Here is a 23,703-nt window from a genome sequence, read left to right as displayed (position 1 = left end):
CGATGCATCGCGATTGAAGGCACATCGTACGAGCATGTACACGGCCATGTACACAAACACAACAAATATGGCGTCGAAACGGGATACAAGTCCAATGTCTGATGAATCTTGCGGTAAAAAACGGAAAGAAGTCCGAGTATGGATGGATGGATGGTAGTATTTTGATTGAGGTTTTCCTTAATGCATGTAAATAAGTTGCCCACCAAAAAGAATATAGTCGTTTCTATTAATATTATGTGTTGTTTCGGCAAAGGAACGACTCGCCCCTGAGGCTGAACGGTTCGCCCTTTAATGACTCGTCCATGTATCGTAGGTGCTTTTTGTAGTTCTTCTTGAATGAGCTTTTATGAGTACATACGTACAGCTCAGCGTTCTTCCTGATTAGAACAAATTCAATGTAAAAAGAATGTCTCAAGGTTGTTTATAAAAATCGAATTCAAATTTCAATCAACCTAAAACAGCATAGCAAACACAATACCTGTTACCATCGATATCAATTTGCGTGTTGTTTGTGGATAAATGCTCAAAACAAAAAGTTGATAAAAAAACCGTTATCAAACCGAAAGTTGAAGTTTTGAATTGACGATTTGATCTATCTTGCGGAGGTTCCATAGAAAGTTGGTGTATTACAATGGGTTGATTAGACACGAGATCTATCTCGCGGGGGATTCCGGAGATAATCAAAACCTTATTTTCGAATTCGGAATACTCGCCTTTTCCATTGCAAAAATCTTACACATTTTCATGAACCATTGATGTGTTTGAAACTTTGGATTTATATCATTATTATGCGAGCACACCACATCATGTTAGTTGTTTGAATTTGCGCATTAGTGATATATCAGGGCTTGGCCGTGAGGGCGACGTGGACAATAACTTTGCCCGGGACATAATAATGTCGCCCTTAAATAACATTGAGGAGAAGTCACTGTCGACTTCATCCCCTTTTTTTACAACATCGACCTTTTTTTCTCAAAAAGTCTCTATTTTCACATGTTATAAAGTCACCAATGATGCCTGTTATGTTATCAGTTTATTACCAAAGCAAAAGATAAACTGCTATAAAAGCTTATCCAGGCAACTGGCATACACAGGCATTCACTCCAAACAATAAAGGCTTAGATCAGAAGATGAAAGCAAGTGTCATTTCGCCGACAGTTTTGATAGTTCTCTGTTCTGCGAGCGCAATTAGTACACGCCTTGCAGGCCGAGTTAAGCGGTACATTAACATCGGTTGTAAACAATGAGAACGCGCTCATTGTATATACATATGCAGTAGTTTACCTAAGCGATGTAATGACGTCGTTATATACATATATTAACGCACAAAAAATGTTAACACGCGCAACACATTCCCAACAGTATTCTAGTATGTTCCACTGTTGACTTGTTTCGTGTTTCAAAACTCTTTAACACTAATTATCCAGTTGATGTGCATTTTATTTTATCAGATATTAATTCATAACCATATCAACAAAAACTAACTCACCCGTGCAAAGTGCTTAGGGTTTTTGACCCTTTTATAACTGGGGCCGAAATTCGGACCCTTCCCAATCGAAAATAAGGTCATTTTTTCCCAAAATTGATAGAGGAATTTCCCAAATTGTAAAAACAACAAAAAAAAGTATTTTTTTTTTTAATAAGACATATTGGGCATCTCCCAAATTGAAAGCAATGAGCTCTAATATGATTAAGAAAGCACCACAATGTGTCTTTTAATACTTCTGCACAATGAAATGACCCTGTTTCAAAAACTTGTTAAAACATGGTCTTCCCAAAATGAGCAGTTATCGCGCTTAAAATTCCCAATTTGAAAGGCCCCTGGCCATTTCCCAATTTCCTGATGAAAAGCCCTGGTGCTACATGTAATTTCCATAATTTTATATATCCATACGTAAACGACTTTATTTTATATCCTGCTTAGAATATTATGTAAGTAAATGCTGACAAGTAAAAAATATTTTTCAAAATAAAGTGATCAATTGAATCAAAACACTTGAACTCGGAAAACAAAATGTCAACTTTCTAGCTAATATGTTCACATTGGTTCTTATTAAACAAGACACTTAATAGACTTAATAATTTAAGGCTAGTTTAAGTTTTTTGGTAAGCTTATATAGTTTCTCTTGCGTAGTTGTGTCAAATGTAATCCCTTCTTGTTTATCATTTCATGATGTTACTTTGTATATTTCTCTGTGTCAAAGCTAAGTATAACTCAGTGATCAAAATAAGCACTCGCAAGCCCTGCAACTGTAATATTTCATCTGGGCTTGCTTAGATAAGCAGTTTCTTATAGACAGGCTTGTAACATTTTCTTGTTCTCAAGAAGCATTAGTATAAGAATGAGGTAGATCTTGCTTGGTCCAATTAATTCTATTTCTGATAATGAATGATATTTGTTTCTCTATTTTTTTCAGTTTTGACATCGTGCACTTTGGTCATGCCAATGCTCTTAGACAGGTAATCTTTAATAAACATCTGACTGATGGTTATATTCAGACATTTTCCTGGCATATCTACGGGTCTGTAAAAGTTCAACGGACCCATTCCCTAGGCAAATTAGTTTCTTATGATTATTATACCTTAAGTTAGTTTCAATAACATCAAACAAAGTTTATAACTATAAAATATGATTTCTATGATCTTTTTCTTCTTATTTGAAATATTATAAAGAGTAACATTAAATTCGTTTCTCCAAATCAGTGGTCTTGAACCACTTAAACATATCCCAATTCCAAAATATGATTTTTTTTCTCAAAATGGCCAAGAAAAGGCCTGTATTTTTTGTTATTATTTAACATCATAGATCTTATATGGTCAAAAGGTCTGAGACTAATGCAGACAGTGTACATGCTGGTAAGAGATGTTACTTTTAACTTGTTTAGTGTAGTTAAAATGTTCTATTTATGTATTTCTCTCTCACCTCATTTGACTGAAAATGGATACATAAATGTGGAGTTTTTTGGATTAATTCTGATACTTTCTCTATTGTATAGGGCAAGAGAATGGGTGATAAGCTGATAGTTGGTGTTCACTCTGATGGTGAGTATGAAGGGTATATCTGACAGAAGGATGGTGCACTATCAGTATTAGTAATCAGTTATGTGTGCTTTGTATGTTACATATACCATACTAAGCTGAGTATGAAAATATGTTTGTTAACTGAGCAAACTTAATTGATGTTATAATTTATCATTTTTTAGCTCGGCTGTTTTCAGAGAAAACCCGAGGTACTGTCATAGCCAGCTCGCCGTCCACTGGCGTCGTGCTAAAACTTTGACATTTTGCTCCAAAATGAAAGTTCTTCCACCTACAACTTTGAAACTGAATATGTAGATGCACCTTGATGAGTTCTAAACGCCACACCCATTTTTGGGTCACTAGGTCAAAGGTCAAGGTCACTGTGACTTCGAAAAAATAAAAAAATATTCTGACAAGCTTTCATTTATTAAAAAATGCACCCGCAGCCGAGCGTTGGCACCCATTATGCGGTGCTCTTGTTAACTAAATTTGTCATTATGGTAAAACAGCATGTTATGTATTTATGGTAAAATTTCAGTAAGCAGAATAATTTACTAGAAGCACTACTATTTAAAATAACAGCACCAACTTCACTTTTGTCTGCATCATATTTTACCAAATTATCTCAGTGAGATCTGCTAGATGTTAACTTGATGCTGACACAAATGCTTATAGCTTAAACTCAAATTACCATTTTTTTTACTTCAAGTGGCATTTTCAATCTTCATTTTCAGATGAAATAACTAAGCACAAGGGTCCACCTGTGTTCACTGCAGAAGAAAGGTACAGAATGGTGCGAGCCATTAAATGGGTGGATGAGGTATGTTGATGTCTGATAACTGGTTTATTTGCAAACTATCTATTTTTAGCTCTACTGGCGGAAGGCCCGAAGAGCTTATGTCATGGCGTGTTTTCCGTCGTTCGTCCGCGTGTGCGTTAGACTTTTTCTTGTTTACGCTACAAAGTCCACAGTTTTCATCCGATTCTTTTCAAACTTGTTCAGTGTCTTTATATTAATGAGGACTCGAACCTTATTGAAAATGGTTTACATCAGAGTAAAATGTCCAGAATTATCTCACCTTGAATTTTAGAAAATTGTGAAATAAGGCTTGTTTACGCACTTAAGTCCACAGTTTTCATCCAATCATTTCCCAACTTACACAGTGTCTTTATCTGAATGAAGAGTCAAACCCTATTGAAAATGAGCAATATCGGATTTATAAGTCCAGAATAATCTCTCCTTGAATTTGAGAAAAAAAAGAAAATCTTTAACATTTTGCCATAACTTTTGCAATATTGAAGATAGCAACTACAGATTTGGCATGCAGGTGTATCTCATGGAGCTGCACATTTTGAGTGGTGAAAGGTCAAGGGTATCCTTCAAGGTCAAAGGTAAAAAAAACATAAAATCAAAGCGGCGCAGAAAGGGACATAGCGTGTCCGTCATATTTGGCATGCATGTGTATCTCATGGAGCTGCACATTTTGAGTGGTGAAAGGTCAAGGTCATCTTTCAAGGTCAAAGGTAAAAAAAAATAATTTCAAAGCGGCGCAGAAGGGGACATTGTGTGTCCGTGCATGCGTTAGACTTTTTCTTGTTTACGCGATAAAGTCCACAGTTTTCATCCGATTCTTTTCAAACTTGTTCAGTGTCTTTATATTAAAGAGGACTCAAACCCTATTGTAAATGGGTTATATCAGAGTAAAAATTCCAGAATTATCTCCCCTTGAATTTGAGAAAATTGTGAAATAAGGCTTGTTTACTCAATAAAGTCCACAGATCTGAATGATGAGTCAACCCCTATTGAAAATGAGCAATATCGGAGTTATAAGTCCAGAATTATCTCCCCTTGAATTTGAGAAAAAAATGAAAATCTTTATTATTTTGCCATAACTTTTGCAATATTTAAGATAGCAACTTCATATTTGGCATGCATGTGTATCTCATGGAGCTGCACATTTTGAGAAGTGAAAGGTCAAGGTCATCCTTCAAGGTCAAAGGTCCAAAAAAAAAAATTCAAAGCGGCGCAGAAGGGGACATAGTGTTTCCGATAAACACTTTTCTTGTTTGTTTACATATAAAGTTCTATCCCCTTGAAACTTCAACGGATGTTTTTTTATCATCAAGGGCCAGAAACCTATTGAGAGTGAAGAAAATTTGTCCAACTTATTGTTGAAAAGGAGCCATTTGAAGTTTAAATTGTACGTTTCTTCTTGTTTATGTGATAAATTTCCCATTTAGGGTCTGTTTATTTAAAACTTACTCAGATTGTTCATACTATCAATGGCTTGAGCCCTATTGATTCCAGCCAGTAGAGCGATTCAAGCCCTCATGGGCCTCTTGTTTTATCTTTGTCTTGAACATTGTGAAATACATTTGCAGTCTATTTGCCACGAACATGTTTTGTACATGTTGCATAGGTAACTTAATTTTTAAGTGGCCTTGAACAAAATAACACTTCAAAAAGACATCGGATTATCATAATTGACTCTACTTGACATCATATCGCAAATTGTGCAAAACAATAATGCGAACTGATTTTTTACTTACTACAATAATTTCAAATACATGAACCTCAAAGTTATTTAAGACTCTATACTCACATACATGCCAATTTACCCAAATAATTTAAGGGTCCAATGACAGCTGCATTTGTCTGTCAGATTTTATGGCTGTCGTCCGGTTATAAAAACATATTGTGAACGAATCATCACATAAGTGTTTAATTGTGGTAAGATTTTATTCGTTGAAAATAATAATTTATTATTGTAGAAAAAAGTAGTCGCTAAGAATCATTTTTTGGCTGTTAATAAGAGTGACAGAAAATGTAGAGTAATTAAGGTATTGCTTACATGAAGTTTATTTGAACACTGTTATATGGTCTTTATGAACATCATCACTTATTTTCAGCTGATTCACTGAACAGGAAAAATAAGTTTCAAATGTAAAAAACCCAACACATTTTTAATAAGAGGTAATATTTTCTTATCTAATTTGTTTTAGGTTGTGGAGGAGGCTCCATATGTTACCACTGTAGAAACACTTGACAATTACAACATGGACTTCTGTGTTCACGGAGGTAGGTCTGCTAACTTTGCTACTGTCGCATGACAAGAAAGATTGACATAATTTTACCATTGAGCTTTTATTACAGGAAGAGTGCATAGCCACAGACATTCAACTTTGAAATAACTTCTGAGTTGAAGCCCAGCATGAGTACACATCTTAGTGGGATTTTTATGCCCCTGAAGGAGAGCATATAGTGATAGCACTGTCCGCCCGTCTGTCTGTCCATCGCACTTTGCATTTAGGTTTCGAAGAATGCTCATAACTTCTATGTCCCTTGAGATATAACATTCATATTTGGTATGCATGTGTATATGGACAAGGCCTTTCCATACGCACAGAATTTTTGACCCCTTTGACCTTGACCTTGAACTAAGGGTTTGCATTTAGGTTTCGAAATATGTGTTTAGGTTTCGAACAATGCTCATAATTCTATCAAAGCGTTTATTGGTGGCATATGTTATCCTATCGAGACAGCTCTTGTTTTGAGCTCACCTGAGCACAATGTGCTCATGATGAGCTTTTGTGATCGACTTTTGTCTGTCGTCCGTTGTGTGTTGTGCGGCGTCAACATTTGCCTTGTTAACTCTCTAGAGGGCACATTTCTGTCCAATCTTCATGAAATTTGGTCAGAAGATTGGTCTCAAATGATATCTTGGACGAGATCGAAAATGGTTACGTTTGCTTGAAAAACAAGGCTTCCAAAGGGCTGGGCAATTTTCCTTATATGGCTATATATGGCTATAGTAAAATCTTATTAACACTCTAGAGGCCACATTTATTGTCCAATCTTCTTGAAACTTGGTCAGAAGATTCATCTCAATAATATCTTGGACTAGTTCGAAAATGATGCCGGTTGGTTGAAAAACATGACCGCCAAGGGGCTGGGCATTTTTCGTTAAATGGCTATAGTAAAACCTTGTTAACACTCAAGAGGTAACATTTATTTTCCAATCATCATGAAACTTGGTTAGAATATTTGTCCCAATGATATCTTAGATGAGTTTGAAAATGGTTTTGGTTACTTTAAAAACATGGCCACCAGGGGGGGGGGGGGCATTTTTCCTTATATGGCTATTTATGGCTATAGTAAAACCTTGTTAACACTCTAGAGGCCACATTGATAGTCCAGTCTTCAGGAAATTTGGTCAGAAGATTGGTCTCAATAATATCTTGAACTAGTTTGAAAATAATTCTAACACTGCACGCGACTTGTTTTCTATAGACAAAGAAGGACATCAAGTGTGGGTTATTCTGCAATAACTTATGGGCGGAGCTTAATGTTTCGAAAATAGTTCCGAATAAATAAAGAAAATATTGCAGTAAAATGCACGTGCTAAAACCCGCCCTAAAAGAAATGTAATTAATGTAGCATGTATATAAATGTAATGAAACAACAAATTGTATATTTGGTGATAAGTGGCATAACCAAACCTACAAAGAATGTTATTGGTTAGGAAGCGTAATTCAGAAAACATTTATAGCATGTCAGCTTTTCAGTAGCATCAATAAACGTGACGTCATTAAGTTTCTACGATTGATGTTTTCAATGAAAGTGACGTCATTGCAAAATATTTATGAATGAAAACGACGTCATATGTTTGTACAATTCAGTGACGTCACTAAATAGTGAACTTTGTACTAAGAAGGGCGGCGCATTGAAAAATATAGTTCACGTCCTAAAGCTTGAACCAAATCAATCAGAATCGTGTTAGAATCGAAATAATATTTTTATATGATGGTTTGTTGTCGAATAACCCACAGTAAGTTGTATAGATGTGTGTTATCAAATCACTCGTGCTTCGCACTCGTGATTTAATTCCTACGCATCTATACTCCTTACTGTGGGTTATTCGACAACAAACCATGATAGAAAAATATTATTTCTTAATTATGTTTGCTTGGAAAAAGTTGCTTACAAGGGGCTGGGCAATTTTCCTTATATGGCTATAGTAAAACCTTGTTAACACTCTAAAGGCCACATTTATTTTCCGATCTTCATGAAACTTGGTCAAACAAATTTTCCCAATAATATCTTGTTATCTCAGGTGAGCAACTTTGGGCCTTTCAGACCCTCTTGTTATATCAATCTGTCTTGCTGCAACAAATAGAACAGGAGAGATTCACCACTGTTTTGTTTTCACCATTTTGTGAATGGGGCTGGGTCCCTTTTTGTTGCGGAAAATATGCTGTGTTTTGAGCAAAATGTTAGAAACAAGTGTTGTTGTTGTTTTGCTAACAAATGTTTCAAAATCGTGATTGTAAGTCTTTTTAATATTCTATTTACTTAGGATCAAGTGAAAGAGCTGGATGGAAAATGAAAACAAAATTGTGTTTTGGAAACATTCAATTAAGAATTTTCAGGTAGTGTTTGGAAAAAATATACATCTCAATTGGGAATGGGGCCAAATACTGAACTTGAATTTGATCGAAATAAAAAGTTCACCATTTTGAAATAATTAAATTTAATCACCAGGAATATAACATTGTCTTTAATCACTTATTTTTATTCTTTGTTATAAACTACATCAGATGCATTTCTTTGATTGGAACTGTTGAAGTTACCTTTGGCAAGTTGAACTTTTATGGCTTTAATTATGCCTTAATAGGAACTTCCTTCCAAAAACAAAAGACAAATGCATGAAACTAAAAACCATCATAATTTGAATTTTGTAGAAACTGGTTTTGTTGAGCATTACTTTTTAAGCAATTTCTCTTGTACCATTTTTTGTTGCTTGAGATAAATATGGACCATGTTAGTCCGAGTTGGTCTAAATGTTGCAACATGCTGTGTGTTACTGCAGATGACATCACCACCACGGTTGATGGAAAGGACACCTACCAGGAGGTGAAGGACAGAGGCAGATACAAGTGAGTTGTTGTAGAGACATTCTCACTGTGTTTATGAAGTGTTGCAGTTAATGTGAACTGCTTTTAAAAGTGATAAGCTGATAGTGTAATATTTGTAGCTTATGAACCTCATTTCAATTTTTAAGCAATTTCAACATTGTAAAGTTCAACTCTTGTTATTATATTAATTTAAATGAATTTTAAGACGTCATAGTATGAATATCAGTTGATAGCCGTGTTAATGAATATTGTATTTTTAGCTAGACTATTATATATGAAATATATATAGTGGAGCTATCCTACTCTACCCGGTGTTGGCGTTAGTGTTAGCGTTAGCGTGAGCGTGCAAATGTTAAAGTTTGCTTACCACCCCAAATATTTCCTATGTCCCTTGACATATTGCTTTCATATTTGGCATACTTCTTTACCAAACTGACCCCAACCTAAAAACAAGAGCAGACAACTGTCTCAAGCATTTTGTAATAATTATGGCCCTTTTTCCACTGAGAATATGCATATTATTGATAACTCTATGTTGAAGTTTGTGTACCACCCCAAATATTTCCTATGTCCCTTGACATATTGCTTTAATATTTTGCATACTTCTTTACCAACATGACCCCAACCTATAAACAAGAGCAGACAACTGTATCAAGCATTTTGTAAGAATTATGGCCCTTTTTCCACTTAGAATATGCATATTACTGATAACTCTATGTTAAAGTTTGCGTACCACCTCAAATATTTTCAATGTCCCTGGACATATTGCTTTCATATCTTGCAAACTTCTTTACCAACATGACCCCAATCTATAAACAAGAGCAGACAACTGTATCAAGCATTTTGTAAGAATTATGGCCCTTTTTTGTCTTTGTAACTTTAAATATTTTGTTCAATAATGTGTTTAGATCCACTTTACTTCTAAAGTATCAAGGCTATTGCTTTCAAACTTCAAATACTTTCTGACTATCATGATGTTACTGTACCTGGCAAGTTGAATTTGACCTTGACCTTTGAATGACATTGACTCTCAAGGTCAAATTAATAAATTTTGCTTAAATTGCCATAACTTCTTTATTTAAGATCAGATTTGATTCATACCTTGACAAAACAACACTTACCTGACATACCACAATGGATTCCACCCATACCATCCCCCACGCCCCACCCCAGAATCCCCCCCCCGCCCCATTTTTTTTTTTTTTAATTCTTTTTTTTTTTAAAGATCATCTATTAAATGACCGCACACCCACATTATACCCCCCCCTCTCCATGATGGCTTAAGTAATACTGTCAAGCACTCGATAGTCGAGCGCGCTGTCCTCTGACAACTCTTGTTTAAACTGTCAACAATTTTTCAAATTTGTTTAGCTTAAATGTCTGCCTTTTAGACCTAATAAATTCTCAATTTTGTAGGGAATGCCACAGAACTCAAGGTGTGTCTACATCTGATATTGTTGGAAGGTAGGAAACCCTTCATTGTAGTATGATGGATATTGTGTATTATGTTTTCCTAAATGATATTCAATTTAAATAGCATAATGTATTTCACCTTTATTATGCTCCCCCAAAATTTATTTTGGGGGGAGCATGTAGTCGCCGCTTCGTCTGTCAGTGTGTGCGTCCGTCCGTCCATGCACAATTTTTGTCCAGGCTATTTCTCAGCAACTAATGACCGGAATTCAATGAAACTTTATGGGAAGCTTCACTACCAAGAGGAGATTTTCATATTATCAGCGGGTTCTGGTCGAATGATTTTTCACAGAGTTATGGTCCTTTGAAATTTTCTATAAAAAAAAATGTTGTCCCCCCAACTACTGTGCCCTCAAGACGTTTCCATTTATCTGAATATATAGTGCAATATTGTGAAAAAAAAACTTTGGGGAGAATCACCCGTCTCGGACGGTTTCTTGTTCTAAAGGTTAATGCATATTGTGTCTGCCTTGCAAGAGGGATATTCCAGGTAAGATCTCTTTTTAGCTAGTGTTCTGAAGATTTGTATGCCCCTGGTAGGGTGGCGTATAGCAGTTGAACTGTCTGTCCTTCCAAAAACTTAAACATTTTGACTTTTGCAATATTAAATATAGCAACTTGATATTTGGCATGCATGTGTATCTCATGGAGATGCACATTTTGAGTGGTGAAAGGTCAAGATCACCCTTCAAGGTCAAAGGTAAAAAAAACAAATCCAAGGGAAGTAACAAGATTTAAAGAGAGATAATTTCTATTTATCATTGGATATAATAAAAAATCAAAAAGCGCCGCAGTAGGGGGCATTGTGTTTTTGACAAACACATCTCTTGTTGTAAAGATAATTATTTTTGTTTGGCAACAGACATCAGAGTGTTTCTGTAAGCCCAAGGCTGTTGATGCAAAGAGGTTGCGTCAGTTACCTAAAGTCTAAAAAATGTTGTAAAAGTCTGAGATCTTGAAATTTAAAGTGATCAATTAGCAAAGTTAAGCACTGCAATAACATATTGTAAAGCAATGTGTTAACCAAATTTTATAATTGATTACTTATTTGCTTGGTTACTGGTTTTCTTTTTCTGCAGTCAAATGTTATCAATACTTATATTTTATTTCATGTTCAAAACATGTCCATGTTTTTGGACTGTCATTTTTGGATACAGTTTTGTTAGTCAATTTTAATATATTTTTGACATTCTTTTTAACATTTTAATAGAATGACGAAAACACATGCTGTGATATGGATGGACTGGTTAATAATATTTCGCATTGTACTCAACCGAAAGTGCAACTGGAAAGACTAAAAATATTACTCAAAGCTAGGGCTTGGGGGTTTTACCCTCTGGATCTGCGGTATCAGAGACCTTGTCTTAATTTTTGGGTATTTGGGACAACTGACACCCCTATTCTTGACAAACTGGGTTTTATGCATTCGATTAAGTGTTGTCCCATTCTGCACAGGCTAATCAGGAACAAAACTTTAAGCTTTTATGGACTCTTTAGTTTAAAAGAGGTCTCTTATATACAAAAATCATGTGTAGGAAGAAAGTTATGTCTCTGATAAGTTGTACAGACTGCACAGGCTATTCTTTGACGTTACTTTAAGCACATGAAGACAGAAGGAGTTACTTACGTTGTAGGGTAGTAACTTATCTTTTACTACATTTTCCAACATGTTAAATCTAAACCAATTAATGCTTGATGATGTTATGCGCACACATGCTTTTGCATATTTATGCCCCCCTTCGAAGAAGAGGGGGTATATTGTTTTGCACATGTCCGTCCGTCCACTGAATGGTTTCTGGATGATAGCTCAAGAACGCTTACGCCTAGGATCATGAAACTTCATAGGTACATTGATCATGACTCGCAGATGACCCCTATTGATTTTCAGGTCACTAGGTCAAAGGTCAAGGTCACAGTGATTAGAACCAGTAAAATGGTTTCCGGATGATAACTCAAGAACGCTTACGCCTAGGATCATGAAACTTCATAAGTACGTTGATCATGACTTGCAGATGACCCCTATAGATTTTCAGGTCACTAGGTCAAGGTCACGGTGACTCGACACAGAAAAATGGTTTCCGGATGATAACTCAAGAACGCTTATGCCTAGGATCATGAAACTTCATAGGTTCATTAATCATGACTCACAGATGACCCCTATTTATTTTCAGGTCACTAGGTCAAAGGTTAAGGTCACAGTTACTCAAAGTAAAATGGTTTCCGGATGATAACTCAAGAACGTTTATGCCTAGGATCATGAAATTTAATAGGTAGTACATTGATCATGACTTGTAGATGACCCCTATTGATTTTCAGGTCACTAGGTCAAAGGTCAAGGTCACAGTGACAAAAAATGTATTCACACAATGGCTGCAACTACAACTGACAGCCCATATGGGGGGCATGCATGTTTTACAAACAGCGCTTGTTGCAATTATTTTCCATAACTTGTGTCAGGGGCCGGTGGCCGGTATATCACAATAATCCTTTGTTGTTATTGTTGCATTAAGTCCACCTGACATTGTGTGCTTTTCCAAACAGGATGCTATTAGTGACGAAGACCCATCATCAGTTTGGTGAGGAGCCATCTGTGGACCCGACACAGGCAGGGGAGATCAGTCAGGTATGTAGCTGTATCATTGCATGGCATGCAGCATGTATGCATGAAGCTGCCCTTGAGGGAATTGAGGTTTTATTCTAGCAAATATGAGAATATGTTGTGCTTTTGCTTTTAGTGATTTTTTTCACATCAATATAATGAAACATTAAATGTACTGGGAAAACTGAATTGAAAACTTAATTTGAAAGTCGCATTGAAGTATTCAGTGTCATTAAATCGTATTCATTTATCAGCAAAAATTGCTCTAAGAATGCAGGATTAAAGTTTTGTTTGATTAATGGTCTTTAAGCTAGTTCCTTTTTTATCTGTAACAAACTGTAGTTAAATGTTTATCACTATTATAATTACTTGATACAAGTGTTTGATTATCAGTGTTATTTGCAAAGCTTGATCAGTGTAACCTATGAATTTTGTTTATGTTAACATTTTTTTTTCTCCACAGCTTCTACTTGTTCACCATACCAATTTTGCTTTAAACCTAGCGGGGACATGTGCATGAAAACTCTTGTATAACATAATATCTCTATTATGGGGGGCCATAAATAATCTCTTAGTTATTACTAATCCATGTCATTGCAGGTTTTTTTTTCCACTTTTTGGGAAGATAGCCCATGGCTTTGGAATTGGGAATTTTATCGGCATTTTCATGAAATTGGGAAAATATATTCATTAGCCTTTTTTTTCCACACAAAAAGTCCACTGATTAGGGAAATAATAAATTTGACATAACTCTTTATAATTATTCAAAGTAAAAGAACAAAATCATATAATACTTTGTTAGATGAAACTGAATTAAAATTGAGATAAAATATGCATTAGACACTTCTTTCTAAAAAAAAAAAAAAAAAAAAAAAATTTTTTTTTTGTGTTTTTGGAAATTGGGAACTTTTTGCCACATTTTGGGAAAAAAGTATACTTTTTGGGATTGGGAACATAGCCGAATTTTGGCTATAAAATCGGGCCAAAAAAAACCCTGCATTGGTACAAATGTTCAATTATGTATTCATAAACTGTTTTAGCTGCAGTGTTTGAAAACTGGGCTTAATTGATTGCGTAAAGTATGGTCCCAGAAATTAAGAATGTCCTGTTTTCATATATGCTTATTGGGCCTACACTTAGCCTATTATGAAATTTTTTGTTTGAAGAAAGTCTCTTCTAAACAAATCCAGCTTAGGCAAAAAGTTTCATCCCTTATTCTACTTTGCGAACTGCAAAGACTAATCTAGGATTGCACTTTATGCATTTGCATTAAGTCTGGTTTTTCCATAGACATGCTTTAGGATATATATTGAGCTTAAAACATTTGGAAAGACTCATGTGTTCATTTCAGGCAACAGGTCATGACAGACCAACTGTGAGTGGTGTATTACACTATATAGGAGTACTATGTAGATGTGCAAGATATTGATTCATAGGTTTAAATACTCATGATTTATTGATCGTAAATACTTGCTGGGCTATTATTGCATATTAAAGACATCTTTATTACCTTCTTCATTATATAAATGTTAATTAAGCATTTTATACTATTTAACACTTTGTTGATACAAATGTGCAACATATCATGGTGTCCCATGGTTTAGATTTGTTATAATGACCCAATCATTAAGCAATGGCACTGATTTTTGCGCTATGTTACATAAATGTAACTGTTTAAAACATTATAAATCATAGTTTTATTTAAGCGTTGGGTCATACTGTAATAATAATAATATGATTAATATTTTTATCAATGTTACCGATAATTATTATTGGAATTTAAATTATAGTAATTATGATTATTAATGATTACTGTAATTATTGTTATTATTATACTTACAATAATTTTTAATAATAATTATACAATCATCATTATAATAGGATGATGTTTTTCATGTAAATCCTGAAATGCGAATCCATGTCTGATCTTATTTTTTTCTTTGAATATAGCCTAAAAATGGATTACTGTCTGTCTAGCAGATCTGCATTGTACATGTATTTTGCCAGTGAAATAAAATACCTACCAAGTAATCTTCCAAATAATGAGTATATTTTAACTCACTTGAGTACACAGTTTTAAGTATAGCCGAAGTTACATGTTAGGTTAAGGCTCTGATAAAACACTTTATGTACATAACATTTGTTCAATCTTGATAATTATCTGCTTTGAAAAATATGCATAAATATTTTGGTAGGTACTTCTGCAGCAGAGAAAGGTGCTGTGTGAAAATAATTTTAACTATGCATCAAAAAGTTCAAGCTATACTGCTCACCCAAATCATTAAAATGTCGTCATTAGTGTAAGTGTTGGCATATTGTTCTGCTTAAGTTAATATTGCTCGATTGGTCATTGTCGGCTCGGGTACTACTCACATGTACCCCGGGTAAACTTAGGTATACTTACATATACCCCGGGTACAGTAAATACACTAAAACGTACCCGGAATGGCCCCCCACTTGTTTGCAATATACACTCTCACTGTACTTTTGACCACTGCTTTTGATCACTAGTGGGGGACATATTGTTTTTGACTGTCTGTTGGTTGGTTTGTTGGTTGGTTTGTGTGTTTGTTTGTGCAAACTTTAACATTTGCAATAACTTTTGCAATATTGAAGATAGCAACTTCATATTTGACATGCAGGTGTATCTCATAGAGCTGCACATTTTGAGTGGTGAAAGGTCAAGGTCATCCTTCAAGGTCAAAGGTCAAATGTATGGGTCAAAATCGCTAATTTAATGTACACTTTTGCAATATTGAAGATAGCAACTTAATATTTGGTATGCATGTGTATCTCATGGAGCTGCACATTGTGAGTGGTGAAAGGTCAAGGTCATCCACCAAGGTCAAAGGCCAAATATATGGGGACATAGTGTGTCACAAACACATCGCTTGTTATGTCTTACAATAATTGAAATGCAGCCTGTTGAAATGGACCACCAATTTGATTTTTTCTTATAAATATTAATTAAGTCTCATGATCTAGCTAGGGATTGCGTTTTGGACTAGTGGGGTCAAAGAAGTAGTTGTACGTAAAAATAGAAAAAGTGATTCCACTATATAACTTCAGTTTGGGTGGAGGAAATGTGCAGTAATTCTTTCTTTGTAGTTAACTTACATGTAGACCCAGGGCCATTTGCATATGGGGCCAGTTTTGTATAGGTCATTTTGACTACAAAGAATAATGTCAGCATTCGGTTTACATGTACTGCAACTTCAAATATGTCTTTGTGGTTATTATATTAGGTGACTTAAAATGTACATTATACTATCAATGCAGAAGAATAGTTGAATGGGCTTACTTGGCACAGCTATTTTAAGTATTTCCTTTTCCCATTTATATACACAGATTGTCGATCACAATGTCATTTCAATGTCAATGTGGTTTCTTTATTAAGCTTTTCACCATTAGCATCGGATGACATATTTCATTTCTCAGGATGAAATAAACAATTCAAATCATTTCCCAAATGTAACTATATATTATATTATTTGTCTTGTTTTTATGCTCACTGAAATGTTTTTGGGGAGCCTTTACTTGTTGCGTTGTATGTTCCATAGTTTGTTTTGTCCTTTCATTAATTTTTTTTGTCTGGGCCCACATTTACCAACCAATACTGTCTCTGAATTAAGTCTTAAAATAAAAAAGATAGCCTGTTTGTATTCAACATTTGACGTAATATTTCTTGGGTCTAAGTCTTATATTTATGCCCCCTTCGAAGAAGAGTGGGTATATTGCTTTGCACATGTCGGTCGGTCTGTCGGTCCGTCCACCAGGTTGTTTCCGGATGATATTCAAGAACGCTTGGGCCTAGGATCATGAAACTTAATAGGAACATTGATCATGATTCGCAGATGACCCCTATTGATTTTGAGGTCACTAGGTCAAAGGTCAAGGTCACGGTGACCCGAAATAGTAAAATGATTTCCGGATGATAACTCAAGAACGCTTAGGCCTAGGATTATGAAACTTGATAGGTAGATTAATCATGACTCACAGATGACCCCTAGTGATTTTCAGGTCACTAGGTCAAAGGTCAAGGTCACAGTGACCCGAAATAGTAAAATGGTTTCCGGATGATAACTCAATAACGCTTATGCCTAGGATCATGAAACTTCTTAGGTTGATTGAAAATGGCTGGCAGATGACCCCTATTGATTTTCAGGTCACTAGGGCAAAGGTCAAGGTCACGGTGACCTGAAATAGTAAAATGGTTTCCGGATGATGACTCAAGAACGCTTATGCCTAGGATCATGAAACTTGATAGGTAGATTGATCATGACTCGCAGTTTACCCCTATTGATTTTCAGGTCACTATATCAAAGGTCAAGGTCATGGTGACTTGAAATAGTAAAATGGTTTCCGGATGATAACGCAAGAACGCTAATGGCTACGATCATGAAACTTCTTAGGTACATTGATTATGACTGGCAGATGACCCCTGTCGATTTTGAGGCCACTAGGTCAAAGGTCAAGGTCATGGTGACCCAAAATAGTAAAATGGTTTCCGGATGATAACTCAAGAACGCTTATGCCTAGGATCATGAAACTTCATAGGTACATTGATCATGACCTGCAGATGACCCCTATCAATTTTAAGGTCACTAGGTCAAAGGTCAAGTTCACGGGGACCTGAAATAGTAAAATGGTTTCCGGATGATAACTGAAGAATGCTTATTCCTAGGATCATGAAACTTGATAGGTAGATTGATCATGACTTGCAGATGACCCCTATTGATTTTCAGGTCACTAGGTCAAAGGTCAAGGACACGATGATCCGAAATAGTAAAATGGTTTCCGGGTGATAACTCATGAATGCTTATGGCTAGGATCATGAAACTTCATAGGTAAATTGGTCATGACTGGCAGATGACCTCTATTGATTTTCAGGTCACTAGGTCAAAGGTCAAGGTCACAGTGACAAAAAACATATTTACACAATGGCTGTCATTACAACGGAGAGCCCATATGGGGGGCATGCATGTTTTACAAACAGCCCTTGTTATACTTGAGTCTAAGAGTCGGATTTTGAATACTACCCCAGGGCTTTTTATCAGCAAGGAAAATTTGAAATTCAATGAAACTTTGTAGGAAACTACATTAGGAAGGGTTACATACATGTACTATAATCAGAAGATGAACCTAACCCATAAACCCTCTTCATTAAATGCAGCTGTTGGCTTCAACAGTTCTTGATCAACCCATATAGCCCAGCATCTCTTTGACCCTTTCCTTATTTTATTTTATTTCAAATAGGTTCCTCAACTTCAACCTGCTTTATTTGTGATAATGGAACATAGCTATAACAAACCTGTTGATGAATTACTGTTTGCATTCAATGTCATATTAAAAATCACAAACATTGACATAGAAAGTTAAATAATGTTGGTGTATATTTTTGACAGCAAATATTTACTGCAATGGTCTACAGAATTCTCTCATTTCATAGATACCAACATAGTTAATAGCATTGTAGTGATGAAATCATGTGGACAGGTCTGAAGTAGTGTCATGTTTGCTTTTCAGCAAATTATGTTATGTTCATACAGTTTACCCTAAAAATTGTTCTTGCATTTAAAACAACAGATGTTCAATCAAAACTATTTAAGTTATGTAATAACATTCTCTTGTCACCTTTTTATGATAATTCATTTAAAAAGAGACACATGCTTATTTGTAATTTGTATTTAATTTGTATTAAAAAAGTAAACATATAACATTGTAAATGATAGAAGTCATCAAAAGCAATTGTAAGAGAAATCAAATATATATAACTTGATCATGTCTGGATGTACAAGTAGATTTGAAATATGATATTGGTGCCGGTACAGTTCTGACCCAGTGTCCACCTGTTCTAGGCCCATGACTCCCACAGTCCCTGGACGTGCGTGTCTCAGTTCCTGCCAACAACCAATAAGATCATCCAGTTTGCTGAGGGCAAGGAGCCCAACCCTGGGGACAAGATCGTATATGTCGCCGGGGCATTTGATTTATTCCGTATCCTTTGCTTAGTAGTCATTTGTAATGCAAAAGAGCAAATACTGTACATTATGGTAGGTGGTCACCTTATAGTGAATAAAGATTTCCCTTTTATACCTCCGTTTAAAAAACTGGATTCATTATGAGAAACCCTGTGACAGGCCTTCAGGCAGGCGGCATAAAGGACAATCATGTCATCTCTCTATCGAAAAAGTTAATATTGGATCATCATGAAACTTGTTGATAATGTTTGTGGGCATGATATTGGGCAAGGTCTATAATTAGCCAGAAAACCTGAAGCATGGACAATTATTGTCTATGAATTATAATGAATATTAAAACTAGCCAAAATTGTGTTTGTTTGCTCTCTAACTCAAATAGTTTTAATGGTATAATCATCAAACTTTGGACAATGTTTGTGGGGTTGATATATTGACTAAGAATGATAGCTAGCCAGATTGCCTGAAGCACTTCTGAATTGTTCCCCTTGAATTATAAAAGATGTAACCAAATAAAACTCATCCACCGTTTATTTCAAAAATTAAAATCAGGTCATCATAAAACTTAGTGATGTATTGTGGCACAATATCTCTGCAAAGTTTTATTTCAAGCCAGATCATTTGAGAATTATGGTCTTGACTGATAAAAAAATGGCCAAAATAAATGTTTCCACCCTTAATTTCATAATACTTAAGTTGGATCATGAAACGTGTGGATAATAATTGAAGACATAATATCTTGGCCAAAATCCTAGTGTCAGCCAGATTGCCTTTAAAATAATGGTCCTTGAATAAAAAAAAGTTGTTTTTTTTAGATACAAAAAATATAAACTTGACACAATATTTCTGAAACCACAAGGCTTTAATTCGAGGTTTAAGATCATATAGTTGTCCTCTACAATGACTTGTCAAATCACTTTCCCCTATGTTCATAGCATAAATTTGAAAAATCAGTGCAACCACAAGACACAGGGTTTTTAGCTCACCTGATTGCTCAGGTGAGCTTTTCTGACCGGTCTTTGTCCGTCATCCGTCCGTCCGTTAACATTTGCTCGTAAACACTCTAGAGGCCGCATTTCTTGTCCCATCTTCATGAAACTTGGTCAGAAGCTTTGCCCCAATAAAATCTCGGCCGAGTTCGAAACTGGGTTTTGCCGGGTCAAAAACTAGGTCAAAAAAAGAAAAACCTTGCCAACACTGTAGAAGTCACATTTTATGTTCAATCTCCATGTAACTTTGTCAAAATGTTTGTCTTAATGATATCTTGATTTGAGTTCAAAAGTGGTTCCGGTCTGTTGAAAAACATGGCCGCCAGTGGGCGGGGCAGTTTTCCTTATTTGGCTATAGAGAAACCTTGTAAACACTCTAGAAGTCACAATTTTTACCGAATCATTATGAAAGGTGGTCAAAACATTGATTTAATTGATATCTCAGACGAGTTCAAAAATGGTACAGATCGATGAAAAAACATGGCCGCCATTGGGCGGGGCATTTTTCTATTTATGTATATAGTGAAAACGTTAACACTTTAGAAGTCACATTTTTGGCCCAATTTTCATGAAATTTGGTCAGAACATTTGTTTCTTTGATACAAGAGTTGAGTTCAAAAATTGTTTCGGTCAAACCTTGTGATCGAACACTATGGAAGTCACATTTTTATGCTCCCCCTTCGAAGAAGAGGGGGTATATTGTTTTGCTCATGTCGGTCCGTTTGTCTGTCCACCAGATGGTTAACGAATGATAAGTCAAGAACGCTTAGGCCTAGGATCAAGAAAATTCATAGGTACAATGATCATGACTCGCAGATGACCCTATCGATTTTGAGGTCACTATGTCAAAGGTCAAGGTCACGATGACCGGAATAGTAAAATGGTTTCCGGATGATATGTCTAGAACACTTACGCCTAGGATCATGAAACTTCATAGGTACATTGATCATGATTCGCAGATGACCCCTATTGATTTCGAGGTCACTAGGTCAAAGGTCAAGGTGACGGTACCCTGAAATAGTAAAATGGTTTCTTGATCATGGATGATAACTCAAGAACGCTTATGCCTAGGATAATGAAACTTCATAGGTACATTAATCATGACCCACAGATGACCCCTATTGATTTTCAGGTCACTAGATCAAAGGTCAAGGTCACGGTGATCCGAAACAGTAAAATGGTTTCCAGATGAAAGCTCAAGAACTCTTATGCCTAAGATCATGAAAGTTCATAGGTACATTGATCATGACTTGCAGATGAACCCTATTGATTTTCAGGTCATTAGGTCAAAGGTCATGGGGACCTGAAATAGTAAAATGGTTTCCGGATGATAACTCAAGAACGCTTATTCTTAGGATCATGGAACTTCATAGGTACATTGATCATGACTTGCAGATGACCCCTATTGATTTTCAGGTCACTAGGTCAAAGGTCAAGGTCACGGTGACTCAACTTAGAAAAATGGTTTCCGGATGATAACTCAAGAACGCTTACGCCTAGGATCATGAAACTTCATAGGTACATTGAGGTGACCCAAAATAGTAAAATTGTTTTACTCAAGAACGCTTATGCTTAGGATGATGAAACTTCATAGGCACATTGATCATGACTCGCAGATGAACCCTATTGATTTTCAGGTCACTAGGTCAAAGGTCAAGGTTACAGTGTTTCAACTTAGAAAAATGGTTTCCAGGTGATTACTCAAGAAGGCCAATGCCTAGGATCATGAAACTTCATAGGTACATTGATCATGACTTGCAGATGACCCGTATTGACTTTCAGGTCACTAGGTCAAGGTCACGGTTACTTGACACAGTAAAATGGTTTTGGATGATATATCAAGAAAGCTTACGCCTAGGATCATGAAACAATATAATGGTCAAGTTGATAGAATTTCCTTATTAAATCAATCAAAAATGGAATTTATCATGTAGATGTTTTGAACATCTTATAACTTTGTTATCCATCTGGCATGTGTGCATTATAATCATTGCATCTTTTTTAAAGATGTTTGTGGTTTAAAGTTTTTGTTTGTTTTGGTTATTAAACACAAAGCACTTAATTGACGATTTCCAGACAGACTAACAGTGGGCTGACCTTGAAACGATGCAAGATGGAATGTAATTCATTTGTTTGTTTTGTAATTTTAAATCTTAACATGTCAACTATGAAAACACTATACAATTATTATTTTGCTATCAGACTAGGACACTGCAGCTCATATGTGCTCTAAAATCTTTAAGTACACACGAACAAACACACACAACTCAATTTGATATTAACCCATTGATGCCTAACATTAATTATGAGAAAGAGGAAGGAATTTACGGTTTGGAATGTAAATTGCTAACTGTTGGCTACATTGATCATGACTCACCAATGACCCCTATTGATCTTCTCATCACTAGGTCAAAGTGAGCCCAATACATTTGGTAAAAATTCAATGAACACACTCTTCTCAGGTGAGCGAACTAGGGCCATCTTGGCCCTCTTGTTGTATTTTGCAAGTGACATTGTATGGTGGTCCTCTAGCAAGTTTGTACAAATCATGCCCCTTGAGTCCCCTTACTATAAAGATAAATATGCATTTAAAACCTAAATATTTGGTCTGAAGCATCCTGTAGTGACCCTGTGCAAATTATTCCCCTGAGATCAAATCTGGTGACACCCTGTGTGTGTTTGGGGTGTGGGGGGGGGTCACATCTTATATATATACTTAATATATATGCATTTCCCTTATAATGAAATGACTATAAAATTCTCTGGACCCCCAAGGCCCAGAGGTTTAGTAACTGGTATTTAACATAATAAAGTGGTTTTGACCGTACTTATCTAATCTATATTAAGTTGTCAGCATTTGCCCTACCCAGCTGGCAACACGTTTTTCTTACTGAACGTAGTGATAACTCTTCCACGTAAGATCACTAGCTTGGCACTCTTGTCCTTTCCAATTTTGTTCTCTAGGTAGTTGTTGATGATGATTATGCATGCAAACACTTCTTTTTAATTACAACTTGTTGGTGAGATAGTTTTCCTTAACAACATGATTCTAGATGTTGGACATTTAGACTTCCTTGCTAAAGCAGCAAAGCTGGGGGATTTCTTGATAGTTGGGCTACATACTGATAAAGTAAGTTTTCTATTATTACCATTTATCCTATTTTATGGACATACCCGATACATGAAAATTATGCACAGTCAATATTTTATATCTGAAACTGTTTTGGGGATTTGTAAATTTAAATGTCAACCACCTTTGTGTCAGCTCAATTGAACATGATGTGTTTGTTCATGCTTTGTGCACCAAACATAATAAAAAGCCAGTTTGAGTTGCAAGCTCTGATGACAGCAATTCTTATACTGCAAGAACACAAATTGTGACAACTAATGACAATTGATAATGTTACAAAAATATAGAGAAAAAAAACACTACAGTAATAGGCCTTAAGATGTATTATTGTATATCATTTGTAGATAGTGAACAGATACAAAGGTGCCAACTACCCCATCATGAACCTGCATGAGAGGACCCTGAGTGTGCTGGCTTGTAAGGTAGGAACAGGAGAATAACTGCAACTAGATAGTATCCAGAGAAACGGCATCCGGACAAGCAGCATATGGTATGCAAAAACCACAGGGTGCCAATTGTCCGGGTGCTGTTTGTCCTACAACCCAGCATTTCCTTTCAAATGATGAAGTAGATGAGATGTTATCAATATATCAATTA

At 35.7% G+C, this 23,703-nt stretch overlaps 1 protein-coding gene across 5 annotated transcripts in view; it reads left to right on the top strand.

Annotated features, from left to right (window-relative positions):
• Window positions 1-23,703, top strand: part of LOC127866329 (ethanolamine-phosphate cytidylyltransferase-like) — a 32,836-nt gene continuing 9,133 nt past the window's right edge. The window contains exons 1-13 of one of the 5 annotated variants that reach the window (XM_052406796.1): window positions 1-153; window positions 2,418-2,460; window positions 2,997-3,042; window positions 3,756-3,841; window positions 6,025-6,100; window positions 8,892-8,958; window positions 10,354-10,401; window positions 12,952-13,033; window positions 14,361-14,384; window positions 16,448-16,480; window positions 18,868-19,006; window positions 23,030-23,106; window positions 23,451-23,528. In XM_052406796.1, coding sequence (XP_052262756.1) covers window positions 35-153; window positions 2,418-2,460; window positions 2,997-3,042; window positions 3,756-3,841; window positions 6,025-6,100; window positions 8,892-8,958; window positions 10,354-10,401; window positions 12,952-13,033; window positions 14,361-14,384; window positions 16,448-16,480; window positions 18,868-19,006; window positions 23,030-23,106; window positions 23,451-23,528 — 918 coding nt within the window. In that variant the 5' untranslated portion in view covers window positions 1-34. Of the gene's footprint in view, window positions 154-2,417; window positions 2,461-2,996; window positions 3,043-3,755; window positions 3,842-6,024; window positions 6,101-8,891; window positions 8,959-10,353; window positions 10,402-12,951; window positions 13,034-14,360; window positions 14,385-15,204; window positions 15,226-16,447; window positions 16,481-18,867; window positions 19,007-23,029; window positions 23,107-23,450; window positions 23,529-23,703 lie in introns of all 5 variants that reach the window. The other 4 variants (XM_052406797.1, XM_052406798.1, XM_052406799.1 and 1 more) reach the window with 4 other exon arrangements.

Source organism: Dreissena polymorpha, chromosome 2 (assembly GCF_020536995.1).
Source record: "Dreissena polymorpha isolate Duluth1 chromosome 2, UMN_Dpol_1.0, whole genome shotgun sequence".
Classification (NCBI taxonomy): Eukaryota; Metazoa; Mollusca; class Bivalvia; order Myida; family Dreissenidae; genus Dreissena; species Dreissena polymorpha.
This window is presented reverse-complemented; position numbering and strand designations above follow the sequence as displayed.